Here is a 24213-nt window from a genome sequence, read left to right as displayed (position 1 = left end):
GAGTGAGTTTGCGTTTATTTCAAGTTGCAACATGTGAGATGTGCAGCTGCACAGCTTGGCACAGTCATTGCGCCCCTGCTCCACAGATGGGAAACAAGGATTTGGATATTTGAGGTAGTTAAGTGTTTTCCACAAACAGGTATTCGGAATTTGCTTTTAGGGTCTCGTTGAAAAACAAGACATTTGACTACAGCTTCATTTAGCTTCCTAACCTAAGACTTTGCTTCCAGCTGCAGCATGATCTAATTCTTTGTCATTTTCCTTCCAGATTATGACAAAAATGATCAGTGGGATAAAAACACAATAAAAACTTGACATGCAAGCCAAAACTTTGGTCCTAAAGTGGCCAAAGCCACATATCTGTGTATTTTACAGATTATGAAACGATTTAGGAGGGTCCTGTGAGGACGATAGTGCACATAACATGCGTGGGTGTGTGCAGGCAGGGGCAAGTGCAAGCACTAAATGTTTCTTTCTCATGTGGATCACAAGGGTTGGAAAATGTCAGGAGCTTTTTTTCTGCTTGCATCTGAGATTTGTCTTTCACTTTTGATCTGAGTTTGGTAACAGCTGTCGGTGAACCGGGGGTGACTCCCGAGGGGCGGCAGTAACGGTGGAGCTCAGGTGAATGGGCATTGAATATATCGAGACTTTTAGCAGAGAAGGAAGTGCGGATTGAAAACACACAGCAGAGACGTTTCTCCAGAGCAGAGGTTTTAAAAGTGTGAGGCAAACCTCGGAAACAGGGGTCAGGTGAGAGTGAATGGAGGTGAAAGAATAAAGAGACGTCACGTACAACAGCCTAACAGTGATTTGGGGCAGGATTATGATCAAATGAACTGTTTCTCCAACTTTCCAAGAGTCAAAAACGAATGAATGACTCATGTATTTGTGTTACTTTGAAGGTATAAAAACCATCAATATTAGCTTTGCCAAATAGTTAATGGTTTATGGGATTGGAAGTACCATGATAAGGATCCTAAAGTTGTAATGTAAGGAGGCACACCCTGTGTCAAGCTTTATCAAAGACCGAGGTGCCAGAATTTTCCTCTTCGAAGAACTGAAACATCATAACATAGAGAGCCAAAGGCAAACAAGCACCGTGATAAAGATCCCATGTTCTTTACATTGAATAATAATCAAGCTGTGGCATAGTCGGGTAACAGTTTAACCATACGTGTTTCAGTGACTGTAAAATGTAGTTTTGTACGGTACTTCCGCATAGAAAAATAGTCCTTCAGCTACCAGTATCACTCTGCACCCTGATCAAATTATAAAACTAATAATTAATAATCAATGAGCCTTCAGACATTTTGCCCGATTAAAAGAGAAAACTGTGATTTTTTTTCGTTGTTAGGCCTGTTATTTTATTTTATTTTTCGATATCTGGGCATCCTAATCCTAACTTCTGTAAACCCAGCACGCCTCACTGGGGGCAGCCCTGCTCTTAGAGGAGGCCCACCATCTATGACTGTGAGACCCCTCTTCTCCAGTTGGATAATAAAAACAGTGTCTCACCTTTGAGATATTATAACACAAAATATATCTAAATGGTTTTAATTTACAGTTTTATACAAAAGTAAACGTCTATAGATAATATCTTACACTTCCATAACATTCATTGTAAACAGTGATGAATTCCACATCAAATAGACGATGGCTTATGTGCATTGGCTTGGTCAGCTTTGATCTCTTATTAGCAGGAAGAGCGTAGCTAGCTGGAGCTTGTGGCTTGTTCTAGACAGGAAGGCTATACGTTTATAATCTGTGATATCAGATGTTACACAGCACTGTTGGACAGTAGCTACTTGAACTAGCTTTGGACATTAAATGCAACCTGTGCATGTCACTTCATATTAACAAAGCTTACTGCATAACAACACAAATAGAAGAAACAATCATTCAGTGCCAGGAAATGTCTTGCATTTTGTGTGCATCATTGAAACGATCCATTTTTAGTTCCTATGGCAGCAACCACCAGTAGAGTCTGAACAGCAAGGGGCTCCAGACAGAAGCAGAATAAGAGAGGGATGCTGAAGCGCAGCTGGACGGAGGCTGGGTAATGTCTATCATCCTGCCAGGCTGTTCTTCCTCCTGGCTGCTGATGGCTCGGGTGGTCAAGAGTCTGGCCCTGGCTGGACCGTAGTCCTTCCTCTCAACAGGCGGGGGCAACGTGGGGAGGGAGCAGGTCTCAATGGAAGGTAAGCATCCCACCTCGAGCCAGCGAGCCAGCAGCTCGGATGTTAGCTTGAGGAGTTCCTCTGGAGAGGAGGAGAGAGGGGAGTACTGGGCCAGGTCTGTCTCCCCCTGGAAACTCTGGGACAAAGAACACATTTATAAGACATAGAACTCAACTGTTGTTACTGAAATATAAATCCATTTAAATAAAGATTAAAACATCCAAATACTGCAGCACTGTTTTTTATGTATAAGAAGGATAGCAAAAAAAATCAGGTTCTTAAAATATGAATTCTGTACAAATAAACATATATATTTATATAATTGTATAAAAAACCCAGCAATACCTCTGTGTTCTTGTTCTTTCTGATGATTTTATCCAGTGTCTGCTTTAAGTCGAGGATTAAGGAGTGATTTAGGTGCTCGTCCCAGAGGTTTTTGAGAAGCACGTCCCAGGAATCCAGGAGGACTATTGCAGCAGGGAACACACAACACTGGAGGGAAAGGTAAGGAGAACACAACAACAACAAGAAGGTTAGCTTTGCAAAACAGGACTCAAACCCACAGGAAACAAATCAGTTGCTCATTTTCAATTAAGGCCAGAATGAGCTGTGTAAATTCTGGTCAATCTATTATTATCCTGTTCAAAGTCTCCTGCAGAATGTTAGTCAGTCCTTTTATTGCATATCATTTCTGCCTCGTATCTGGTCACTCACCGGATCAGTATCACACAGCATGCCTTTTGTATAGTGGTGCACGACATGGTAATTTTTAGGAAATACTCTCCGCTAAAAGGAGCAAAGAAGAAGATGGGAAAGCATAAGAAACTGTTTAACTTTTGTACTGTAATAAGTTTCATCCAGTAATTCCTGAGGTTGACAAGAACATTATGAAGGAGAGAACCACAAAAGTGGAACCACACAATTTGTTCCCCTTGACTTGTTACACATGTCTGCCTGCTTTTATCTTTTTTTTTTCTTTTCTTTTTTTTTTTGGCAAGCAGCTTATCATTTAGAACAGGATGTTTGATCATTCATGGTACCGACTAGCTGATCATAAACAACATAAAGAGAAGATTTGATAACATCTCCTTCCCCTACACACACACACAGGAATACTCATTGTAGAAATATGGAACACACACTGTACAATTTGAGTGATCAAAGTCCAAAGGCTTTAACTTACAAATCCAGTTGGGTTGGAGTCGATAGTCGTTTTAATGTTTTTTACACCCTCGTAGTCAAAGCCACATCCACCACATTGGACAGTCAAGAGTGATAGCAAGAGCAAAACTGTGGGAGACATGAGACAGAGAAGAGACGGACAGAACACATTCAGATAATTGCTGGAAACTTTCTGTGGTTTCTCAGGCTTGTCCGAACGGCATGCCTACTGAAAAACATGACATCATTTCCTGCTTCAATTAGTTATTTTCTGCAGAAAACAACACGAAAAATGGCCCGCTGTTGCAACATCTACAGCCACTAATTGAATTCAGAAAGCGGAAATGCTTTTTTTGGCAATAAAAACCAACAATGTGCGAAGGCACAATATTACATAATCATCTAGAGTTTAAAAGAAACTTTAACATGCACTTGCGTCTCACCTGGCAGTGACATCCTTTTATCTTTCTGAAAATGGACACTTCTCCATTTCTCTGGTTGACAGCAATCACAAACACACAGACAGGGGTTTCTGTGTCAGTCTGTGAAAGGCAAAGTTTCCTCCTCTGTGGTTTCTTGAGGTCTTTGACACTGAGTGCGTTGCTGTCTCTTCTCCCCTTCAGAGCTTGATATGTAGTCTTCTGCTTGACATCCTTTACATATTCCTTCCTTGTGGTACTTTCCAACAAAATGCCTCATTTATCCTCTCACGCCATGCTGCTCTCTCACTTTGGATTTTCCCACTTAAGCCTGAGTGGCTGCAGCCTTTTTCTATAAAAGCTTTTGTTTGATTTTTGTTTTTTGTTCCTATATCTCTCTGTCTTTCCCCTTTCACTCCCTCCCCGCTGACCTAGAAGCTTCCTGAACAGCCTAATTTGAATCACCTCTCTCTCCCTCGAAACTGGTTAATGGATAAAGCGGGACTTGCCTCCTCTTCTCTGTCTCTCCCTCTGGCCACTCTGTGTATCCTCACTCAGACAGAGCCTTCGCTCAAAGTGAAAGTGCTATGCTGGGTTGCTTGTCTGCTCCCTTTAAGTCCCCGCCCCTCCCACCGCCACACGTTTTACCTCACTATTGACTGACCCGGCCCCCTCCCCCTTGCTCCCCACATTCCCTGACCCCCACCCTCCCCCTCCAAACCAGGCCCAGTGAGGCTTAGTCATGCCGTTGGAGCGTATGTTTTTCATTTGGACTCTCCCCCACACCTCTGAGCTTGTGGATCTCTCACTCTTTATCCCACCAGAGCCAGTGCGCAATATCATCCTGTTTAATCATCACATGATCCGTTTTTTTCTCCCTCTCAATAAATCCAGAATCATATTTCTTGAAAAACTGACAAACGGGATTGCAACACTGCACTGCCAGAACTTGCAAGTCATTCCATGTGTGACAGCTCTTTGGTTAGTCCTTCCTGTTCGATTCGTCTCCACAGAGACGGACGGTGAGACGATGATGTCTCACATTGAGCACAGCTGTCATCATCCTGTTAGTTCTGTTCCCTCAGGTTATGTTGCACTGCATCATGTCTGCTAATTTGGTTTTCTTTATCTAATTACCAATGAAAGAAAAGCAAGTCAATGTTGTTTCTCAAGGTTAGACAGGAACTGTTCTTCTATGTGTCCTGTTTTGAACAAAGGCCAAGGGAGGCAGGACAGTTTCTCTTATTTCCATCTCCACTGAAAGGCCAAAAGGAAACGAGCAAGCAACTAATCATTCCCAAAGGAGGAATTAACTTGGAACCTTTTCACCTCTACTATGTGGCTAAATGATGGGTATAAATTGTGTCAGTCATTGCGCTGCCTTCCTGTTTCACACATCACTTGAAGTTGCTGAAGAAAACATGCAACTCATTTGCTTGCTGCTGCAAATTAAGTTTTGTAGTAGTTAAAATGAAATCCAGATTTGAGTTTGGTACGGAAAAACAACAAAAATTAGCAGGAAGATAAAACTGCAGCCATGCAATTGTGGAGAAGTACAGTCATTTCTTGCCAGATGTACAACAATCGAACCCCTAAAATTTACATTGAACTCCTTTCTGCTTTTAAACATCCACTTGTCACACCACAGTACACAGCAAGTATTTTGACTCAAGTTCTGTAGTGCTGATATATACAATACATACCCTTACTTATTTGCATTAACCTTGTACTTTGACTTCATTTAATTTATCTAGAACCATCAGTTACTTTGAAGAGAAATATTGACTGTTAAACAATGAAGATAATTTACTTTTAAATTTGAAGCTTGCCAACTTCAAAAGGACTCAAACAGTACTCAAACTAAATATCAAATACTTCTTGTGGTTGAGTATTTTAGATACCTGTAGGATAGTTTAGGATACTTTTATCAAGGAATTATTTTATGTGCACTCTTATTTTTACAAAAGTGAATGAATTGTGCACTTTTCCCACTATGAATATTTTAATTTTGTACTACTTTGTAGACACTTTTGTCTACTATTCTATGAGCTCCCTTGTACTCCTATGTTTTGTTAGTATTCTTATCCGCTGACCTAACACACGCAAAGTCCTTTTCATTGTATACTAATGAGCACGCTACAAATAAACCTGAAACCACATTGCAAGGTTTTACACAATCACTACAGAGGTATGTGTATTTAAAAAAAAAAAAAACAGCCCCCCCAAGTTTAAGCAAAGCCGTATGTTGCTGAATTTTATTGACTGCAGTCTGCAAACTTCAGCAAAGCAACAGGCTCACATAACTGTGGTATGAAAAAAAAGCACTTTGAGTGGATCAGTGTTGAACGAGCTCATTAATGAGCCAAATCCTGCTGATGTGGTCTGCTGTATTAAGCCGCGTTCTGTAGTTTGTAGTTTTCAAGACACCAGAACACAAAAAAAGGGGAAAAAAAAGTGTTTTATTGCACCAATTCAGATCTGTTAGCTGGCAGACACTCAAACAAATGAGTGGGAGCTGGCTGGGAAGAAGTGCTGCTCTCCTCCTCCACGTCTCTTTCACTCCCTCTTTGTTCTTCCTCTTCACCACAAGATGGAGCCAATTGTGGAATTAACACAAAAAAAAGATGTCAGGTTTACCATTATATTTATTTCATTTTAGTACATCAGTAAAAACAGTAAACTGCCCTTTTTTCTAAATAAATTAAACTTTACATATTAGTATAAAGACATCTTTTACAAGAATTCCCTTCCACGAATGAAAAACCTCATACATCATCCCCAGTGAATGTGTTAATCTGTGTTGGGTAATAATCAGGGTCAGGAACACAACAGATCCCTCATCACTTAGAAAGACAGTCATGGCTGAGCTACATCATCTCTCTCATCCATTCACACTCCCTCTATGATCCACTAAAAGTCCAAAATGCTTCACAAAACAAGAGATAAAAAGATTGCTTCTTTCACTTTCCTTTCTTCAGAATTCCCCCCTCCCCACTTCCGTCTTTTTCACTGGCTGGGGCTTCGCTCTCCTCCCCTGACTGCAGTCATTAAGTGACTCTTGTAGGTTTTGCTAAGTCCAGTCATCCAGAATTTGAGCAGCCTGACGTTGTCCTCCTCGCCCGGCCCTGTGGTGCCAAGAAGAGCCAGAACCTTCTGTGTGTCTTCCCTTCCTCGCCCGTCCACTTTGGAGAACTTGAACAGCACTTTGACTTTGCTGAAAAAGTGAGTAGGTGCTGTTAGGGAGCTTACATATACAAAATTAATTATTTACTCCAACTCAAGTGATCTCCATCATGGACTGAGCCAATGTTACTCACTTCATCCACTCCTCTTTCAGACATAGGAGACAGTGAGACACCACGTCCACGGACAAGTTCTCGTTAGACAGAGCCACCTCCAGTTTGTTCAGTAATGTCGGGCCTGGAGAAGAACACCAGGACTCAAATCATCTGTTTGTCAACATGATCTCAGCTGAGGAACCACTTATTTTCCATGCATAATTCCATTTTTACATAAATGAAAAACAAAAAAACAAAAAGAACATGTCAATGTCAAGATTCAGGAGGATCAACATAAATTTTTTTTCTCCGTTTCTAATGAAACTAAATTTAAAAAGGAACACACAGACTTTTTTTTTTTGTAAAATACACACATTCACCACACTCGCAAGAGCCAGACAAGTAAATGGATACCTTTAGTGTTTTAAGGAACCGAGACCCTCAGGGACCAGCTGACAGCTAGTTAGCTTAGCGCAATGAATGGTAGTGGATGGGCAGGCTAGCAATCCTTTGTCAGAAGTTGTCAAATACACTTTTCACCAGAAGTATTCATCTGCATTACTATAACGAGGGCTGAGCGTTTATTTCATGTGAAATGACTTTGGAAAGGTCAGATATATTGTAATCTGAGAACCAGACACACAGTTGGATCTACTTTGCCGTAGAAAACCACCAAGTGCAGTGATATGATGTGGCACCTCAACGGGCCTGTTCTTACTTTTCGGCAAACAAAATTAAACGTTTGCTGAAGACTAAACGAGCGATTGCTACTACCAATAAGAGAGCGTTTTGAGAGAGGATGAGGAGGACTCCTGCTGCACGCACAGAGGAGGGAAGGGTGTCAATGTTGTGGTCTGGATCTGGGTAGGAGAAACAAAAAGCTAATTTCCCCAAAACTCATGCTCTCTTCCCTTTTGGCTGCACTGAAAGTGTTGTGCAGCTATGTTCGGGCAAGTTTATTTTACCAGCAATCATCTGACAACTGAGCTCATTCTAAACAAAGAGAATATTTCAATGGCAATGATTACATGAGTCACTAACGACTGAAGGCACACACCCACATCACATCCCTATATTTCCCTCTGGAATGTTGCCCTCCTAACATTGTTTGGAGTTCATCCTTTATTTTTTAAACAAGTCAAGTGCAGACAAGTTTGCTGAATGGAAACCAGGGCAGCGTTGTCAAGTACTCTGAATACTGCAGTTCATTTAATCACAGTAACTTACCCCTGTCTGTAGGCTGTGTGTTGGCACTGCTGATGGTGAACTGATACAGGGCAGAGATATTATCCTCAGTGATGGCAGCGGTCTGACAGCCTGTCTTTGCAATAACATCCACCACCACAGAAAACTCTACGGGACAACACAGAGAAGGTCTACTCAGCAAACTGGTGAGGCCTGTGACATTGTTTTGTACAATCCAACAATGTGAGACTCGTCTTTACCTGAGGAGCTGACGTGGGCTGGAACAGCAACATCTGGGCTGAGACCCAGGAAGTTGCATTTGTAGGCCTCCTCGTATTGAGCGCTGTACGGCACTGAGCGCACACAACCGACTGGGAGCAAAGACTGATAGGATACAGAGCAGAAATTCATGTTATAAACAAGGTTAGCTGCATTGAAGAGGAATATAAAAGGATAAGCTAAGTTTAGCCTGGTGGTGTTAAGAATTAAGAGGGTTAATCAAACTCAAGTGGGTCTATTTGATTTGTCTGATTCGTCTGTTTAAAATGGGAGGTTGCCTCCTCGTTGCTTTGTTGTAAATAACAACAGGCCGTCACTTCCAGGCTTCAGAAACCTGAGATTTCAAATGACCTTTTAGCATCGTAGTTACGGTAACTTCTGACATCAGCATGCCTGTGTTAATCACTGCTAGCTAGCAAATGTTCTCCGGTTGCATAAAGATGCCTTGCAATCCTATCAAACTAAATCTGTTGGTTTCAGTAACGGGGTCATAAGACGGTTATTTTATTTCGGTTATTCTGTGAAGTTCAATGCACTTTTTTTTTAAGTTGCTTTAAAAATTGTCACTCATTTAGGAGACAGATGCAACACTGAGGATACACCAATGCTGCCAAACAACTGTTGTGTCTAAACTTCATCTGGTACTTATAAGAGAAAGAGAGAGAGAGAGAGGGAAAAAAAACTAAAACATTTCCCACCTGCATTGATAGATTTTGCACAATAACATTTTATTTTAGGTGACTCATGGCATGAGGATTTGGAGCATTTGGCAGATTTCCCTTTCAGGATCCTGGCATCCTGCATGCTGGCTGACTGGTACTAAAACTATTGTCGTGGACTATTAAGAGGCTGCAGTATTCATACAGCGGCACAACTGTGTATTCAGCTGCTGAAAATGTTATTAAACTACATTTGAACGGAAAAAGAAAGATTAAACTCAATTATTTCACAGGTAAAAACCAGGAACTTCAAAATGAAAACAGTGGCATGCTCTATCTTGTTTGTGAATCTGCCAGAAAGAGGTCAGAGATGCATGTACGGGCAAAGAAAACTTCAAGATATGTGACTTCAGCTCAGTATTTCAGGTTCTTGGGCAGGAACTGTTTGTTAGAACATTTTTTTCAAATTCTAATCTTCTAACAATCTCTTAAATGAGCTCAAGTGGGGATTAGGAATCTTTAATGAATTACATTTCATCAAAAACCCTTCCAATCCTAAACATGTGATTGTGAGAGTGTGTCACTGTCACCGTTCACTGAATTTAACTGATGACACATCATCATCATATATCACGATCTCTCAGCAGCAGCCTGGTAGAGTACCTTTAGCACGATGAAAGCTGATTGGATGAGCCCAGGGTCTGCACCTCTCCATATGACCTGATTTCCCATGAGCACATGCCACACAAGCTGCCGGAACTCAGCAGCCCCGATGACCTGCAGAACAAATCAGTCTATAATGCTTAACTGAGGACTGAGGAAGTCATTTTCTTTAACTAGGTATCAGGTTTACCTGTCTCAAGTGCCTGAGCGACCTAAACTTTGGACCAGGAAGTTCATCTAATTTTGCATCATCACACAGGAAGTCATGGCCCAGATCGCTCTCTGATTGGTGCCTCTGCGATTTAGCCCCACCTCCTTCTGCTCCCTCCCAGCAGCTCATTTCTTCTTCTTGCTCTTTTGGAACAACGGGGACATAAGTAAGAAACAATGATGACCGCATGTTTTTAAGAATCATAAGGCTTTTGGGGAACTTCCACAGAAAAACATCACAAAGGTCTGGCTATAAACGGTGTAACTCACTTAATACAGAATAGGATACGATCTGAACAATTACTGTGCACCACCGTTTCCCAAACAATCTCATTGCTTAATCACGACTATTTGAAATAACAGCACCACCAGACTGCTGGTAAGACAAGCCAGCACACGATGGAAAAGCCCCCCTCCAGTATCAGGTTGACTCTGGGCTGTCTTCTAATTTTTAGGAAAAACAACAACTTTTTATACGAAAATGCACTTTTACTTTTAAACACTTCATATATATATATATATAAAATATATATAAAATATATATATATATATATATATATATATATAGCTGCTCCAAAAAATAATTTTATTAATCATTTCCGGTGTTAGTGGACAGATTTTTTGTCGTCAACAAAATGACAAAAAATTGTCTTATTTATTACAATTATACCCATAAAAGCAACACTGGTTTCAATGTGCATTATTTGTATATGAACATATTTTTAAATAAAATAAAGAACCAATGGAAGGTGTTGACAGAATGTGTTTAGTTATTTACAATTCAGCCCGTGCCCTGTCTTTTACTAAAGTTTGACGCTTGTTAACTGCGCTTTAGCTGTTTGGATGGAACCTAGTATTCAAACTTTATTCATTCAAACTTTATACCTCTTGGTCAGACCTCACAAAACTGAACTAATTCAATATGAATGGAATATCATGGTATTATTGCTGTAGAATTATTCAGACTTAAGTGGTTTTCATTAGTCACAGTGCTGGTTTAGTACAACACTAAGGTATGCAGGAGTCTCTAAGAACATGGCAACAACTTAAGTTGCTTCTGTTTTGAATGACAGCAGAGGAAGCCCTGCCCTTAATTTTGTGATTTGGGCATTTTTCTACACAAGTCAAGAGAAGAATTTAAATTAATTTAAAATACCATTCGGTTGTAAGTACTTTATTAACTCAAGGGGGAACTTAGTAAGCGCTTTATGATGTCATGAGATCTGCATCAAAACCAAAATTGAATTTATTGTTCGTCAGCCTTAGTTCTATCATTAACTTTCTTCCAATTCCCTCCACAGTTTTTTTTCCCTGCTATCAGGGGCACAACCCAAGTGAGTGATCACGTTACAACCCTAGTGGGAATAATTAGGGTTCAAGTTATCTAGGTTCCACAAACAAAGAGCTATAACAATAGGAACATAGTAAATTGTTGACTCGTTTTCCAAATCTTGACTAAAACTTGCATAAACTCTCTCAGGAAATAAAGTATGCCTGAGGACAGCTGCTTAAATGAATCAGCCTGTTTTTTTGGCTATATGTCAGCTTACTGGCTGATCCAATGAATCAGAATTTCACAGGAGGAATCTGGTGATGCCACATCGTGCAAACACATGACATCTGCTGACATCATCCTGCATCAAGTCTGGAGGACATGTTGAGGCATTTCACAGTTCTTCTTGGAAACTGGACAAATCTCGATGTTTACCCTTTAAACGGTGATTAGCTTCAACAGAGGTTCCAGAGCTAAACAAACACAGGTAACAGATCCCCGTCTGTTGGGTTAATAATGGATTATCTCAGTGTGGCAGAAAAGAAAACCACTCTGTGGAGTCATAGACCTTTTTTTCTACCTGTTTGTCTCTCTATAAGCACCAGAGTGTCTTCGGTGGGGGCTCCCTCCAGCAGTTTCTCCGTCAGACGACTACCGCAGGCCTTCAGCAGCCTGAGGATACAGTGAAACCACATGTCTAGAAAAAAGACAAGAACTTCAACATTATAGTTTGTCTAACGGTGTAAATGAGTCACCAGCTAAAGGAGGAGTGCAGGCTGGCCCACAGGTTGGGATGCTGCGTGAGCGAAGTTAATGACCGGGCGGCATTGCCACTCCTCTGGTGTGGAAAAACTGCAGGTGAGAAGACGCTGTTCATCCTCACTGCTCGCTGGGGGCAAACGCCTTGTTCACTGTCAAACACCTGATGGACAAGTCAAAGCCAGGACACATCAGTCATTTGATATTAGGCAGGTGAATGTCTATAGAGCACACCTTCATATTTGAGGAGAATAAAATTGTGTTTGTTACACCTTACCTTCAGGGCTGTGCTTTGCAGGCTCTGTATTGTAAGTCTCAGGTGGCGTAACAGAAAAGGCCATGAGTTAATAAGGTAGATCCTGTCCATGGCTACCATGACAATACTGTACCAGCGCTGGAAGCCCCTGGCAAGACTATCTTTGATGAAAAAAGTGTGTGAGAACACAAAACCATGTTGCTCATCACCAAAGAATATCGGCCCTTCACGTCCAGGACACACCTGACAAAAGAGGAAGACGTGAATGTGAGGAGGCAGAGGAACAAAAAAAACAATAATAATTTAGTGCAAGATGTGTGACTCACACACACACATACATGCGAACGTACGTCATCGTTTACCTCACAGCTAAGACTGCGTACACAGGCCTGGCGGACAACACTGAAGAGCTGTGGCTGTCGTGGATGCTGGTGGCTCAGGAAACGTATACCGGTCTCATCATCAATGCTCACAAAGCCCGGGTGAGATGCGGGTAGAGATCGACATCCCTATTAGACAAGGGGAAGAGAAAAATGTGCACTCTGACATAATTCATAAAGGATTTGACTCATCCGATAGAGAAGGTTCAAGTGTGATTATGTAGAGGAAAGGATACAGTTGGTTTAAGTGGTGGTGTGTTGACATGTCCTCCCTAACTCACCTCACACATTTCTCCTCTCTGAGTGGCTGAGCTATTGGCCCTCATGGTCAACCCTTCACCTTCGCGGTCACCATCTCTGTCTCCAGGCACGGGAGCGCCTGCCTGGGAGGAAGGGGACGGGGACGGAGGGTGCAAAGCCTCGGTGCAGAACAATGTCCGGGGGCCATGGAGCTCACAGAAGTGACAGAGAGCCACCAGAGCGTTCATCTAAACAGTGGACATTTAGTGTTGTGAATGAGTCCGTTTTCGTTTCTACTCATAAATCCTGTCACACCTGGGAACTAGATAATAACGAGCAGTTACCTTCAGTGCAGAGCCGCGTTCAACACATGACCGGTTCACAAAGCTACTTCATGAAAGGACTTTCATTAGTCGCGGAGTCCGGATAGCGGTTATATAAAAGGCAGCATTTTAAGTCAGTCGTGAAAAACTAACTAAAATCTACTTTTCAATATTCAGTCACTCTCAGTACTTCAAATTTAGTGAGATATCATACACATATCTTACTGTTCTCTCCTGGGCAGCTGCTACTACCTGCCAACAACAAATCATGTGACGCAGAGTCACGCGTTCGAGCGCAGATGACGTACGTCACAGTTAAAACAAAAATTTTAATCGTGGCTTTTAAAAACATTTGGAGTATTTTCACATGTAAGTATTTTAAAATAAGACCTTACTGATTTTACTGTATTAGTCTTTGTGTTGTATCGATGAAAGACAGAAAAAATACTACATTACCCATAAGCCTCGCAACACAACAAACGGGTGAAAGGTCATTGTACTGTCGAAACTGTTGGCTCCTTTGGTCAGTATGAAAAACCTTTTTTTTTTTAAAAAAAAAAACTTCATTATAGGTTTATATTGTACGTTTTGGTTCTAATAATAATTTGAAGTCATCTATGAGTTATTGAATTGAAGGTTGGTAAAATTATCTGACGGTTACTTCCGTATTAGCCACCGTCTTCGTGAGAACTTCATTTTCCAGTTTTAGGCGCGTCCGTTTCAGTTAGTCTTTCACTTTCCAACGACAGACAATTAAAGGTGTCTGTAGCAGGAAATTTCACTGTTACCAGAAATCTTAGAAACTTTGCCTTTTAACTTATAGACTTCATGGATTCGGGCTGCTCAAACGTGTCCCAAACCTCTATCGAGGACCTGAGAGATGATGTCCAGATGGACCCCACCGGTCCGGAGGCTGAGGGGCCAGCTGATCCTCAAGGTAAAACCCCACTGTTCAGTTGTGGCCAGTTACTCCTAAAGGTTACAGTATGACCAGGTACAGTGTCAAAATCACAGGAGCCTTAAATTTGTGATTAATAATGTGTCAGATTTTGGTAATTTTTAAAAAAAAATGAAGCATCAATCATATTATCCTATTTATTTTTTCTCAGTAAAGATGGATTGTGAAAATTGTTATCCAAGTAAAAAAGTCTAGTGTTACATTGCAAAATCTGTTGGAGGTGGTGCATTTGCATCCCTGTAGAGCGACAGATGTGTTGTTAAATGAAATGTAGATATGTCAGATTACAGCCATGGGCTGCTTCTCATCCGTAGTCCCCCAGCAGGTTGGTGTCACACATCGATAACACAAGCAAACAAGTCAGACAGTACAATATAGAAAATAATGTTTCTGTACTCAGACCTTCATTGATATATGATACTATATTTTATCAGTCAGTCAGACTTTATTTGTATTTAACCTGTTGTGCAAATGGCAGGGATTAAAAATAGAATGTGACTAAATTAGATAAAGAAATTTGAAAGTTAAAATTTTGCTTTAAATGAGTTAAATAAAAGACTGAGTGTTGAAAGGAGATTTATAGAATAAATGAATAGTAAAGGAATGATAAAATGAAGGATAATTTAATGTCATGACTGATAAAGTAGGAATAAAGGCAAGGAAGGGTAAGACGACATCAATAAAAGGAAAACAGCTCATATGATAAATTTGTTAAAACTTAAAATAATTTGCAGGGAGGCAGTCTTGAAAACGAGGGCAGCGTGACTCAGAGGTAGGGTGGCTGTCAAGCAACTGAAGGGTTGCTGGTTCGATACTCACTTCCCCCGGTGACCGTATCGAAGTGTCTCTGAGCAAGATACTGAGCCCTTAATTGCTCCTGATGGCCCTGCGATGGATTGGCGACCCGTCCAGGGTGAACCCCGCCTCTCGCCCAATGTCAGCTGGGACAGGGTTACAGGGCTACCCTTAACAGATAAGAGGTAGAGAAAATAGATGGATGGATGGATGGATGATGGATGGGACAGTTGGAATATAATTTAGAATAGATATTTTAAAAAAAATCACTTCAAGGAATTAACATTAACAAACAATAAATAAAATACAGAAGTACAAAGTATTAACATGATTTAATATATCATTTTATTGAACCTGATGAAAGTCAGAATACTGATACGTAATATAAAACATCCATGACTCTTCCTCACTCACCTCAAACCTCCTCAAAATTCTGTTGACCACTGTTTTTTGTTTTTGCTGTTTTTTTCCCCTCTCTGATTCTTATTGATTGTGCTTGAGTACCTAGAAAAACACTGTATATGTACTATAGGGGGCTGCACAGTGGTGCAGTGGTCAGCACTGTGGCCTCACAGCAAGAAGGTTCCGGGTTCGAGTCCCGGCTGGGGAACAGGATCTTTCTGTGTGGAGTCTCCCTGTTCCTGTGTGGGTTCTCTCTGGTACTCCAGCTTCCTCCCACAGTCCAAAAACATGCAATTGGGGACGAGGCTGATTGAGACTCTAAATTGACCGTAGGTGTGACTGTGAGTGTGAATGGTTGTTCGTCTCTCTATGTTGGCCCTGCGATGGACTGGCGACCTGTCCAGGATGAACCCCGCCTCTCGCTCGTTGACGCTGGGATAGGCTCCAGCCCCCCCGCGACCCTTAATGTGTAGGAATAAGCGGAAGATGACGATGGATGTACTATATGTGTGTATGTATATGTAATTTATCATTACACATTAATAGAATAGAACCCACTGAAGGTCACAGTACCACAACATTAAACTCCATAAATGTTTTGTAAGCGAGGTAATGATGTGTATTGTGTACATGTTTTCAAAGTAACTGAAACAGGGTTGAGCCCTGCGCCAAAATGTCTCAGTATGGAATCATTTCTGGTAACTTTAAGGATTCACTTCTGGTAATTTTGACATTATCAGTGGCTACATCTCCCTCATGAGGTTCAACAAAAAAAGTTGCTCGTCTGTCCCTTGGAGTTGCGTCTAGCGGGAAAACCATCAGGAAGTGAGTCAAGACGAGCAATTGTTTGGCTCTTGACAGCCAGATCCAATGTGAGATGGTTCACCGTCTGCTTCCAGTTATCACGGTGGACTGAAATCCAAAGAATTTCAGAAGAAAATAGAAGGCTTTTCATTTTAGAGTTTACACTATCCGGAACCACAGTGACTTGTAGGGAGATATTGTGCTGGATGTTTTCCAGTGAACTTGGTTACCTCTGTCGGAAGGAAGTTACTACAGCCAGTTGTTGAAAGATTTGTGTGTGAGTACTGTCAGTCTTGTGGTGTGGAGCTGGAACCGAATATGTAACCTGAAGGGCAGGCAGGGCTTGGGGAAATATATATAATATAATATTGCTAAAACTAATAACTCAAATACAAAACTCTGGTAGGCAGCAGACTGGAGAACAAACAGGCAGGGAAATAAAAACAGTGAAGCTGATTTGAGAAACTGATCTTAAATACTAAGTAATCAAGTAACAAGAAGCAGGTGGGAGAACACGAAGGCAGAGAGGGCGCTGACTGGGCAAGAAACGCAGGCAGCAGGTCTGAGACTGACAAGGGCTGACGAGTGTCAGAGACCAGAAGTGTGACACAGACACAGTAGGGAGGAGCTTCAAAATAAAACAACAACTGAGGCAAGAAATCAAGAAGTAATGCAACAAAAAGGGACGACTGATGTCCCATATGAGTCCTTAACCAACAGTCCAAAAATAAAAGTGGATGATTCTCTAATCTGGAAGTGGGCCTATAGGGTGTGTGGTATCTAAGTTTACAGGCAGCCAGGTCCTTGGATGACATCTGAGTTCCCGAGTCATTCTCACCTGTTACTTTACACATCAGTGGAAATATAGTGCTGTACACATAATCCTCACTTCCTCTTCAGACTGATCAGTGGTTTATTTATAGTTTTATGAGTTTGTGTAACATCAGACTTGCTCCAGATTCCAGAGTGGTTGATCACTCTGAGGGGTGGTAGCAGTTTGGCTCAGACTAACTACTAAATCAGTGCTGTTGGAGGTTCAGTTCTGTTGTCTCAAAGTCAGCTGGATTTCTGAGTGAGCTTTCATTGCACTGCCAGAAATGAGGTCTGTGGTTAACACCAGCTGAAAATATTTTAACATTTTGTTCTAAGACTTAGAATCCCTGTAGAACCATTTAAGAGATTATAGTTTCCGATGTCTTATCCTTCTCCACAACTGGATCTGGCGTATGTGGACGTCCTCCAGAGCAATCATGCTGAGTGACTCCGAAACAGGGAACGCTGCAGCTCAACCGCATATTTAAGAAGAACTGGAAACTCAGACATGAATGTGTACTAATATCTTTATTTATTCAGCTGGTTGGTGTAAATGGACCATCTAACCAGAGAACATCCAGCCACAGGAAGTTTAATAAACTGACAGAGTTTACGTTGAACCTCCGCAGAGCTGTTAGCTTAACGTGTTAGCTGATCATTTACTGAATAAGCTCTTAACCTGCATTTATACATTAGCTTTTACTGAGTTCACCTTGCACTCTTTAAGCGCCGTCTAGTTTTACCATCACATTAAGTGTTTTATAAAATGTTACATGAATAAAATTATCATTGTTGATCAGGAATGCATCAGGAAAACGGATTGTTTCTAGGAAACTGTTGGTTTTTTTCGCGGGTTTATTATTTCATTCAGTTCAGTGGAAACCTGCTGGGCACTTTAATACGAAACAAAATTTCTGTTTTTAAACTTTCCATTAAACAGATGCTAATGTCAAGGCAGCCTTGTGTTACTGCTGTAAATTTTGGCACTGAAATTTTGATATTTCCTGCAACTGAATATCAACCTCCTTGGCTTAATATTCAGTATTGTTTAAAAACAGAATCAGGCCTTTCCCTTAATATTATTCTTCATATTATTATAGTTATTCATTCTGTCACTCTATCCTTGACAGAATCAGCAGAAGGGGAAGTGGAAGGAGTCAACGTGTGTACGTTCTTTCTGATGGGAAAGTGCCGTTTTGGCCACAGATGCCGTCAGTCCCACAGGTCAGCCAGCTTTGTCCCTGTCAGCACAACAGTGGAGGATTCATCAATGACACATTTTCCTTTCACTTCATTTATTTTTAGTAACTGCAACTCTGAAAAAATTTAAACTCATGCCTTATCTGCTGGAATTAATTACAGTGTTAGTGCTCACTGTTCCTCTTTTTTTTTTAACCACTGCTGCAAACCATTAGATCAGTGGCCATCTGAACTCAAACTCTGTTGCCACATTTCTTCGTGTCGCTGAAAATTCTTCAGGAATGTTATGTTAGTGTCTCTCCTGTGTATTTTCAAATTCTGGTTTCACAACAGACAGATTGAAACAGTTTAAACATTAACCTGAGAGCTGCATCAAAGTTAACCTGTATGAATATCTGTCCTCTAACTTCTCCTATTTTTACATGTATATTTTGAAAAGTTGTTACTCGTGTTACTCTTTGTTCGTAGTGACCCTTCCACCGATCCTTCAGGGATGGTTCCTCCTGATCAGGATGACAAACAGAATGAAGGCAAAATGGAAAAACACAAGAAGAAAGGCAACTTAAACAAAGCAAAAAAGCCCAAAGAAAAAGAGAGAGAAGGTCACTCCACATTCAGCTGGTTTCCTCATATCATCTGCTCATATTCCTCTACATTATTGTAAAGTGTTTGTATCTGTTTTTGCCCCCCAGGGGTCAACAAAAAGCCTCGCATGCGTACAGCCGATGACGTTATCTCTCGGATCCTGTGGGACCCATCAGTGGATGCATCTCAGTTTGTAGTTGGATATATGGATCGCTTCCTTGGTGTAGTGGAGCGTCCCTTCTCTGACTTCAACTGGGATACCAACCCATGTGACTGTGATTACTCTACTGAGCTCGCCCTTCCCAGACACAGGATCCAGTACTTCACCCACAGAGGGCACCGCATCTGGGACCGTCACAGCAGGACAGACAGGGTGTTTGGCTCTACTGGTCAATCTCTGGCTCCCCCCTTTGGAGGGGAGGGAGAAGTAGAGGGTAAGTTATTGCTGCCCCACCTTTACTAAATGGACAAAAGCAAACACTTACCCAGTACATTTGTTCAACTAGAAAAACAGCCCGAAGACCAAGATCAACAAGAGGGACTAACCCTGGAACAAGACCGCCTTCAAACAACACAAGAGCAGCCACCTGCTGTTAGTGGGCAGGAAGAGGGACAAACAGAGATTGAGAATGTTCAAAATCAGAGCACACATCTGGAGGAAGAGAAGCAGAATGAGAGGAATATTCACATCCGGGACTCAGCACAACCAAAGTGTAGAGGCAGCACTGCTCAGGAACCACACAGAGAATGTGTTGTGGAGGAGGCTGCAAATAGGTCTGATCCTTAACACCTTTCCAAAAAATAACAACTCAGAGCAAAACCTTTTTAGTATCTGTGTTGTACATTCTGTATTCTTTCTGACACCTTTAGTCTTAGTCTGCATTGTTGAATTTGGAAGACGAGGAAGCAATTCAAGAAATGAAACTACACCTTAAGTAGTGCATCCACTTTAGCATTATACAAATATGAACAAAGGCTTGCCAACTGGCTGCGTTAACTTGGATGGAAGAATATTTGATATTAACTACAGTAAGATACTTTCAATAACACACATACATGTAAGCAGCTCTCTTTGAAGTGCGCCATTGATGTATTCTTTAGTCGGACTGAAGTCTTACTGGAGTTTTTGTAGCATTTTGTGACGTGTATGGCAGTCAAACTGTTTTGTGACACAAAGTGCAGCTTCCAGCAGGTGTTACACATTCTGCTCTGAGCAGTTTCCCTCATTATTAGAATGGATGGAATCACACAGATTACATACAATCCTCATACACAGTGTATCGTTACTAAGCGCCATAGGCTAAAGGTCAAGCATGGCTTCATATCATATATATCAATATCTGACATTGATATGTCATGTACCAAGAAACAACTGCAGCTGAGTATAAAGATGCAGCATTCGAAGGTGATACATCTCTGTAGAACTTAAGGACGTTCATGTTGAAAGTTGTTTTTTTAAAGTTTGAAATCTACGCATTAAAATCAATTAATATGTTGTCATTCTTCACTTGTGATTTCAGTCTGAAGGCCAACGAATTCAAAAAAGAAGGTCTGACCTTAAAAGAGGAGGATAGAAAGGAGACTCAGGATGAAGGGGAAGACAGTGGGGAAGGCCATGACAGTTTTTCAGTACGTACAGCACAGCTCACACTGATATGTGCTTTTTTTTCTGGTGTTACAGTTCATGTTTGTCACTGAGTTTTTTTCATTATTTGCAGAGTTCTGTCTCAGCCCTGAACCTCAACCAGAATCCATCATCACCTCTTGGGCAGAGTGCAGAGAAGCGTGGTGGTCGTCCTCCTAAGAAAAAGCCCACACACTTCATTGCCTTCAGGGCCAACACGCCAGCGATCCTCAACTGTTTCCAGCAGCTGCAGGAGGAGGTCACTACCCTTCTACCCTCATCTGCCCCTTACTGGCAGACCTCCTCCGCCCTCCATGTTACCCTTTGCCTCCTAGTGCTGCAGGGCCCGGCTGAAGTAGCAGCTGCTGGAGAGATCCTACGACGCTTTGCGCATTTGGATCGCAACCCCCCGGTGGCAGTAGCCTTCCCTGTGAAGCTAAAACATTTCAATGGGAAGGTGCTGTACCTGAGCCCTCAGCCTCAGCTTCACCTCCAGCAGCTTAACAGCGGCCTGCAGGAAGCCTACAGGAAAGAGGGCTGGCTGCACAGGGACTCTTACAACCCCCGCTACCATCTCACACTGGCCAAGGTAAAGAGCACAGAGGGAGAACGGATTTTTGAAGGGGTGGGAGACCTGAAGCTGGGGAGGGGTTTGAATTTTGGCCGTCTACCGGTCAACACCTTGCACCTTTGTTCTGTGAATGGTCCTGAGGTAGCCGATTTTTATGAGACTATGTGCACAATAACTCTACGTTGATTGAGGACACTTGCACACACTACATGCTGTATGCATTATGTATGCTAGTACTTCATGACTGGGTGGGTGCAATATTTCAGGGCTTCATTGACTTGCCTTATCAACCAGATGTGTGTCTTTAATTTACATTTTTAATTTAGTACATTTGTTCAGTTAAGATGCACTTTTAAAAACATTTTATGAGGGCCTGAAGGATGCAAAATAAAGTTCATATGTGGTCAGTAGTTCTACACTTGTTCCTCTTAGTCATAATATGGTAGTGGGCTTCCGCTAGAATGCACTTTTGTTCCTCCAAGACTTGATATAATTATGATTCCTGTGACAGTTGGTCACTTTGCTGCTCTTTAATGTGGTTTGGTGTGTTAAAATGAAATATTATTATAATGGCCCCAATGATAAATGCTGTAATATAGATTAGCCATGAATATCCAGTGATGTACAGCCAAGCCATGGAACACAGGCTAACAAACTAGCATCTTAGCAACAACTTGAGGCAAGGCAAGGCAAGGCAATTTTATTTTATTTGTATTTAAACTGTTTTTACAAACAGTTTGTCTCAAAGGGCTTTACATGGCATCATAACAAGATCCTCTGCCCTCAGACCCTCACATCGACTGAGGAAAAACTCCATAGAAAACCCTTTTAACTGGGAAAAATCTGAGAAACCTCAGGGTGAGCAACAGAGGAGGGATCCCTCACCCAGGACGGACAGACGTGCAATAGATGACTATCACTCAGAATTAGAAAGAGCATGAGTATATAGAAAAGCACTCTACATTGGAGACATCATATGCTTAGATTACAAACGGTAAGAAACCATCAAAAACACACCCTAAGTAGAATAGCGCCATTTAGCAGGTCACTATACTGTTGACTCACACTCTGGTGATATAATCATTACAGCAAGTGTCCAGCAGGTAGATGGTACAGTTTAAATTTCTCCGGATGCATAAACCGGAATGCAGGCAATCAATCTACTGTGAACTGACACAGCCACTTAAACTTGAACCACTACTAGATGCAGGAGGTAAGTGCTCACTTGTGTTTTTCTGGCCAGAGATTGGCCGCTCAGTCTTAAAGGAACATTCTCCTCCTTAGCTCATCAGTGAGCGCCCGCCACCCCCATCAGCGGCTCCAGTTCCGCAAGAAAATGTCCCTCACAATTCCTCCATTGACTCTTCAGCAAATTCCTTAAGTAAAGAGTTTTACACCAGGAACCAAGCCAGCCGGCGTGCAGATGAAACACGAACACAAAATATTTGATTTGGCGCAACAAGATAATATAAAAACAGTGAAAAAAAGTAACAAAATAATTATCTTGAGAGGCAAGGAGCTACTCACCCCGCTACTTAGGATTGTGGGTAGTGTAATAAGTCTCAGTGAGATTGTGAATAAAACCTAGTTTTCTTAAAATAAGGTTGACAATGTAAATTTGAGGCGTCTACAGGAGCAGATAGCCGTCACCGTTGAGCTCATTGCAATCTCAGAACAGATGCCGCATTCAGGACAACTCAGAGGCTGAGAAAAGAGCTCAGAGTTAAGAAAAAGGAACGGAACATAATATTATATGTTTTATTGTGTAAATGTCAGTCACTATATTTCATCTTGATATTTGCAAATGAAAAATGAATGTAGCCAAGACAGAATCTGGATCCAGAACACAACAGAAGCACAGATGTGTTCATTTTGTGGCTCAACAGGTTATAAAAAATGAAATCAAATCAAAATAATATGAGCGAAATTCTGCGTCATATTGTAGTTTTCCCCACACAGCAATGACCAGTGATTTCACCGGCTACGGCTACTCTGGTAATAGTATAAGTACTCGTGCAAATCAAACTGAAAAGGTACAGGCTGGGAAATGTACTCAGAAGAGCATTTTTACCAAAACAAAGGACTTGATTCCAATTTGCGAATCAGTTTTCAGCGTCAGAAGCAGAACTCTAAATCTCACGATCAACAGAAGAAGACACTTCAGGTCTAACGAAGCTGTAAACAGGATGGTTTCCCCCTGGGGATCTCTTCCATGTGTTAGTATTTCTGGGGGTAAAAGTAAAAAGTTGTCAGAAATGGGAACGTAATTAACGATCATTTTCTTTTACAGATTATTATTAGATCAGTAATATTTGGAAAATGCCAATCGAAATTTCCCAGAGCTCCAAGTGTTACTGTAAACCCCATATATTCCTCAGTTAATTTAAATTAAAAAAAAGGCAAATCCTTATACTGCAGCAAATATTTGACATTTTCACTTGAAAAATGTCTCAGACACTTAATCGATAATCAGAAAATTCGATCAATCGTTGCAGCTCTAGTTTAAAAAAATGAATGGAAAGTAAAGTACAGAGGACGACAGTGAAGTATTTGTATTTCGTTAGCTACCACCTCTGACGCCACACTTTCACCACTGCAGCGTCAGGACGTGTGCGACCTGCTGTCAAGGGTTATGAAGCAGACATTAGTTGTTAATGGGGGGAGAAGATGATGTTTGTCTTTACAGCAATGAATTAACCAAAGTCGTAGGATTGTGCAGCCCATAATTCCATGATTTATACAATCTGTTTGGGATGAATATTGTATGCACCACTAGAACAAAGACTTTGTATGCTTTTATAATGAATGATAACCTCGATATTGTCAAGGACATTAAATATTAAATTGGTTGTGTTAAATGCTTGGAGTAGTGATACTTTATTGGTACTGTGATGGATGGCCTGGATTTGGTGGAACGTATAGACCCACAGAAGCTGCCGAAATGCTCCCTGAGCAACTCTTGCATACATAATGGCATTTTATGTCTTCTTTACCCTCTTCCTCACAGATGCACACACACACACACACACACACACACACACACACACACACACACGTACACTATGCATAGGCTATATGAGTCAGTGAGTATGCTCTCTGGCGCGCTACTGTTTGCTCCCTCGCTCGCATTATCTCGCTGCCTCCCTTCCCCCACTCTCTTTCAGTGACACAGAAAAACCAGCGCGCCCCCTCCCTC

General features: G+C 41.4%; 3 protein-coding genes across 8 annotated transcripts; 1 reads left to right on the top strand and 2 right to left on the bottom strand.

Moving 5' to 3' along the window:
• Nucleotides 1–831: 831 nt before the first annotated feature.
• LOC147253243 (uncharacterized) lies at nt 832–4350 on the bottom strand. 3 transcript variants are annotated; one of them, XM_086217177.1, is made up of 5 exons: nt 3785–4348; nt 3364–3470; nt 2895–2966; nt 2526–2672; nt 837–2316 (listed from the first exon to the last, which is right to left on the bottom strand). In XM_086217177.1, the coding sequence occupies exons 1-5, from the start codon at nt 3795–3797 to the stop codon at nt 1963–1965; spliced, it is 693 nt and encodes a 230-aa protein (XP_086073303.1). In that variant the 5' UTR covers nt 3798–4348; the 3' UTR covers nt 837–1962. The 3 variants fall into 3 exon arrangements, with proteins under 3 accessions (XP_086073305.1, XP_086073304.1, XP_086073303.1); XM_086217179.1 differs by lacking the exon at nt 2895–2966 and having other exon boundaries at nt 832–2316; nt 3785–4350; XM_086217178.1 differs by lacking the exon at nt 3785–4348 and having other exon boundaries at nt 834–2316; nt 3364–3700.
• A 1892-nt stretch (nt 4351–6242) lies between these two features.
• flcn (folliculin) lies at nt 6243–13550 on the bottom strand. 2 transcript variants are annotated; one of them, XM_086218307.1, is made up of 12 exons: nt 13287–13550; nt 12984–13190; nt 12673–12831; nt 12344–12565; nt 12063–12229; nt 11888–11979; nt 10015–10178; nt 9825–9938; nt 8484–8607; nt 8266–8391; nt 7078–7180; nt 6243–6974 (listed from the first exon to the last, which is right to left on the bottom strand). In XM_086218307.1, the coding sequence occupies exons 2-12, from the start codon at nt 13188–13190 to the stop codon at nt 6767–6769; spliced, it is 1686 nt and encodes a 561-aa protein (XP_086074433.1). In that variant the 5' UTR covers nt 13287–13550; the 3' UTR covers nt 6243–6766. The 2 variants fall into 2 exon arrangements, with proteins under 2 accessions (XP_086074433.1, XP_086074434.1); XM_086218308.1 differs by having other exon boundaries at nt 12685–12831.
• Nucleotides 13492–23933, top strand: leng9 (leukocyte receptor cluster (LRC) member 9). 3 transcript variants are annotated; one of them, XM_086218302.1, is made up of 8 exons: nt 13492–13634; nt 14089–14202; nt 18168–18261; nt 18706–18839; nt 18930–19256; nt 19329–19596; nt 20343–20451; nt 20541–23933. In XM_086218302.1, the coding sequence occupies exons 1-8, from the start codon at nt 13565–13567 to the stop codon at nt 21201–21203; spliced, it is 1779 nt and encodes a 592-aa protein (XP_086074428.1). In that variant the 5' UTR covers nt 13492–13564; the 3' UTR covers nt 21204–23933. The 3 variants fall into 3 exon arrangements, with proteins under 3 accessions (XP_086074428.1, XP_086074429.1, XP_086074430.1); XM_086218303.1 differs by lacking the exon at nt 13492–13634 and adding an exon at nt 13676–13788 and having other exon boundaries at nt 20541–23931; XM_086218304.1 differs by lacking the exon at nt 13492–13634 and adding an exon at nt 13882–13901.
• The last annotated feature ends 280 nt before the right edge of the window (nt 23934–24213 follow it).

Source organism: Aulostomus chinensis, chromosome 11, assembly GCF_037954235.1.
Source record: "Aulostomus chinensis isolate RoL2024-O1b breed Wild chromosome 11, RoL_Achi_v1.0, whole genome shotgun sequence".
In the NCBI taxonomy this organism is placed as follows: domain Eukaryota; kingdom Metazoa; phylum Chordata; class Actinopteri; order Syngnathiformes; family Aulostomidae; genus Aulostomus; species Aulostomus chinensis.
This window is presented reverse-complemented; position numbering and strand designations above follow the sequence as displayed.

Coding starts and splice junctions, on each gene's coding strand:
- flcn (XM_086218307.1), bottom strand. CDS start 13,190: ATGAACGCTCTGGTGGCTCTCTGTCACTTCTGTGAGCTCCATGGCCCC. Junction 9,939..10,014: donor CGCTCAGGCACTTGAGACAG/GTAAACCTGATA, acceptor TTTGTTCTGCAG/GTCATCGGGGCTGCTGAGTT. Junction 8,608..9,824: donor CAGCTTTCATCGTGCTAAAG/GTACTCTACCAG, acceptor GTATCCTATCAG/TCTTTGCTCCCAGTCGGTTG.
- leng9 (XM_086218302.1), top strand. CDS start 13,565: ATGACGTACGTCACAGTTAAAACAAAAATTTTAATCGTGGCTTTTAAA. Junction 19,597..20,342: donor GTGGAGGAGGCTGCAAATAG/GTCTGATCCTTA, acceptor TTGTGATTTCAG/TCTGAAGGCCAACGAATTCA. Junction 20,452..20,540: donor AAGGCCATGACAGTTTTTCA/GTACGTACAGCA, acceptor CATTATTTGCAG/AGTTCTGTCTCAGCCCTGAA.
- LOC147253243 (XM_086217177.1), bottom strand. Junction 2,967..3,363: donor ACTCCAACCCAACTGGATTT/GTAAGTTAAAGC, acceptor TGCTCCTTTTAG/CGGAGAGTATTTCCTAAAAA. Junction 2,317..2,525: donor GAAAGAACAAGAACACAGAG/GTATTGCTGGGT, acceptor TCTTTGTCCCAG/AGTTTCCAGGGGGAGACAGA.